The sequence below is a fragment of the Verticillium alfalfae genome, genomic scaffold (assembly GCF_000150825.1).
Source record: "Verticillium alfalfae VaMs.102 supercont1.1 genomic scaffold, whole genome shotgun sequence".
Lineage (NCBI taxonomy): Eukaryota > Fungi > Ascomycota > Sordariomycetes > Glomerellales > Plectosphaerellaceae > Verticillium > Verticillium alfalfae.
In genome coordinates, this window is record NW_003315038.1 from 224,827 (window position 1) to 227,550 (window position 2,724).

At 61.5% G+C, this 2,724-nt stretch overlaps 1 protein-coding gene across 1 annotated transcript in view; it reads left to right on the forward strand.

Moving 5' to 3' along the window:
- Positions 1-2,717, forward strand: part of VDBG_00082 (ATP-dependent RNA helicase DHX8) — a gene marked incomplete at both ends in the record, with an annotated part of 3,649 nt that extends 932 nt beyond the window's left edge. The window contains one exon of the mRNA XM_003008355.1: positions 50-2,717. Within this exon, the coding sequence (XP_003008401.1) occupies positions 50-2,717 (2,668 nt within the window). The remainder of the gene's footprint in view (positions 1-49) is intronic.
- Positions 2,718-2,724: the final 7 nt, after the last annotated feature.

Consider the following 2,724-nt stretch of genomic DNA (forward strand, 5'->3'; position numbering starts at 1 on the left):
CACTCAGAAGAGAACCCTCGGCTTTCAAGGCATGGGCGACGGCACAGAGGAACGAGGCTCTAGGCTTCAAGCCGGCAAGCGAGTCGACCCAAATACTCGACGTTCCCCGGCCAGACAATTTCACCCCACGCGCTGCCGACCAAGAGCCGCTGCCAGAGGAGCTTCAGCCCTCGGTCAACCTCACCCGCAAAGCCTTTGGCGTGACCGTGACAAGAACGCCCGAGATTCAGGAAGCTCGTCTCAAACTCCCCGTCGTGGGCGAGGAGCAGAGGATTATGGAGGCCATTCACAACCACGACATCATCGTCGTGTGCGGTTCCACCGGTTCCGGAAAGACGACACAAGTACCTCAATTTCTCTACGAAGCAGGCTACGGCTCGCCCGACTCCCCGACGTCGGGCATGATTGGTGTGACGCAGCCGCGTCGAGTAGCCGCTGTTAGCATGTCAAAACGCGTGGCCGAGGAGATGGGCGATCACTCTGAGCGTGTCGCCTACCAGATTCGCTTCGAGGGCACGACGAGCGCCAAGACGGCCATCAAATTCATGACGGATGGTGTGTTGCTCCGAGAGATCGCGCAGGATTTCTCGTTGAAGAAGTACTCGGCCATCATCATCGATGAGGCGCACGAAAGGAGCGTCAACACGGACATCCTGATTGGCATGCTCAGCCGCATCAACAACGTCCGCCAGGAGGACCAGAATGGTTCATCGCCACTGAAGCCTCTCAAGATCATCATCATGTCGGCTACCCTCAGGGTCGAGGACATGACGCAAAACTCCCAGCTATTTGCAACGCCGCCGCCTGTCGTCGAGGTCGAGGGTAGACAGCACCCTGTCACAATCCACTTCGCCCGCAGGACACGACCAGACTACGTTGACGAACTGTACAACAAGATCAGCCGGGGTCACAAGAAGCTGCCTCCTGGAGGTTTCCTCGTGTTTCTGACGGGCCAGAATGAGATCGTGCAGCTGAGCAAGAGGTTGGAGGCAGCTTTTGGTGGTCTGACCTCGGCGAGCGGCCCCAAGGTGCAGATCTCCGCGAGCGAGGCGCCGATGGAGGTTGAGGATATTGAATTTGGTGACGTTGACGACTTTGACGCTGGAGAGATTGACGATGAGATTTCAGACGGCGAGGGCGACGAGGACGAAGACGAAGAGTTCAAAATTGAGGAGGAGGGTGAGACGGGCCCCTTGAAGATGCAGGTGCTGCCACTCTACTCTCTCCTGCCAACGCGCGAACAGATGCGTGTCTTCAAGGAGCCGCCAGAGGGCACGCGACAGGTCATTCTCGCAACCAACGTTGCCGAGACGAGTCTTACGATTCCTGGAACGAGGTACGTCTTCGATTGTGGCCGCTCCAAGGAACGCCAATACGACGAGGTCAGCGGTGTCCAGACGTACGCCATCGGATGGGTCAGCAAAGCCAGCGCAAACCAGCGATCTGGTCGCGCTGGTCGTACGGGGCCCGGTCACTGCTACCGCCTGTACTCGTCGGCAGTGTATGAGAGGGATTTGCCTCAGTTCTCTGAGCCTGAGCTCTTGCGCATGCCCATTGATGGCGTCGTGTTGCAGCTCAAGTCCATGAATCTCTCCAACGTAGTCAACTTTCCCTTCCCGACACCCCCTGACCGAGCAAGCCTCCGCAAGGCAGAAAGGCTCCTCCACTACCTGTCAGCCATCTCGACCGAAGGCCAGGTGACGCGCATCGGCTCGACCATGTCCATCTTTCCGCTGTCGCCGCGCTTCGCTCGCATCCTCCTTGTCGGCCACCAGCACGACTGTCTCCAGTACACCATCGCGCTCGTGGCAGCGCTGTCGGCGGCCGAGGTCTTCATCCCCGAGAACCAGGCGATCCCCTCACTCGAGGCAACAGAAGACCACGCGCTGCGCACCAACGCCGTCGTCGCGGCCGAGGACCGCCAGGCCACGATCCGGCGTGCGTTCAACGGCGTGCAGCGAAACTTTTGCTCGCTCGACGACAAGTCGGACGCCATCAAGCTGCTGCAGGTCGTCGGCGAGTACGCGCACGAGCCGACCGAGGCGTGGTGCGAGAGCCACTTTGTGCGGTACAAGGTGCTCAAGGAGATCCAGCAACTGCGCCAGCAGATTGTCGAGCTGCTGCGCACCAACGTGCCGTCGTTCCAGAACCTGCGGTTCCAGGACCGCCTCGACCGCCCCACGGACAGGCAGGTCGCCTACCTCAAGCAGATGGTGGCCGCCGGCTTCATCGACCAGGTGGCCATCCGCGCCGACAAATCGCCCACGCCGCCAGAGAACGCGCGCAAGCCCCGCCGCGCCATCGACGTGCCGTACCTGCCGCTCGTGCCGCTCGGCGTCGGCGCCGACGTTGAAAAGTTTGTCTACCTCCACCCTTCGTCGCCCCTAGCGCATATGAGCCCCCAGGAACTGCCTGAGTACGTCGTCTACGCGTACCTGCAGCGCGCGACGCAGGGGGTCGACCCGACCAAGACGCCCAAGACGAGGATGCACGCGCTCACGGACGTGACGGGCGGCCAGCTCGCCGGGCTGGCCAAGGGCACGCCGCTGCTGACGTACGGCAAGCCGGTTAAGGAGGTCAGGGCCACGGCCACCGAGAGGGAGGTTTGGGTCGTGCCATACCTCAGGGCCGAGGGCGTCGGGGGCAGCGGCTGGCCTCTGCCGATGAAGAAGGTGATTGAGAAGAGGGAGGTTGGCAAGGGCTGGGTGGTGCAGTAGGGTGGTG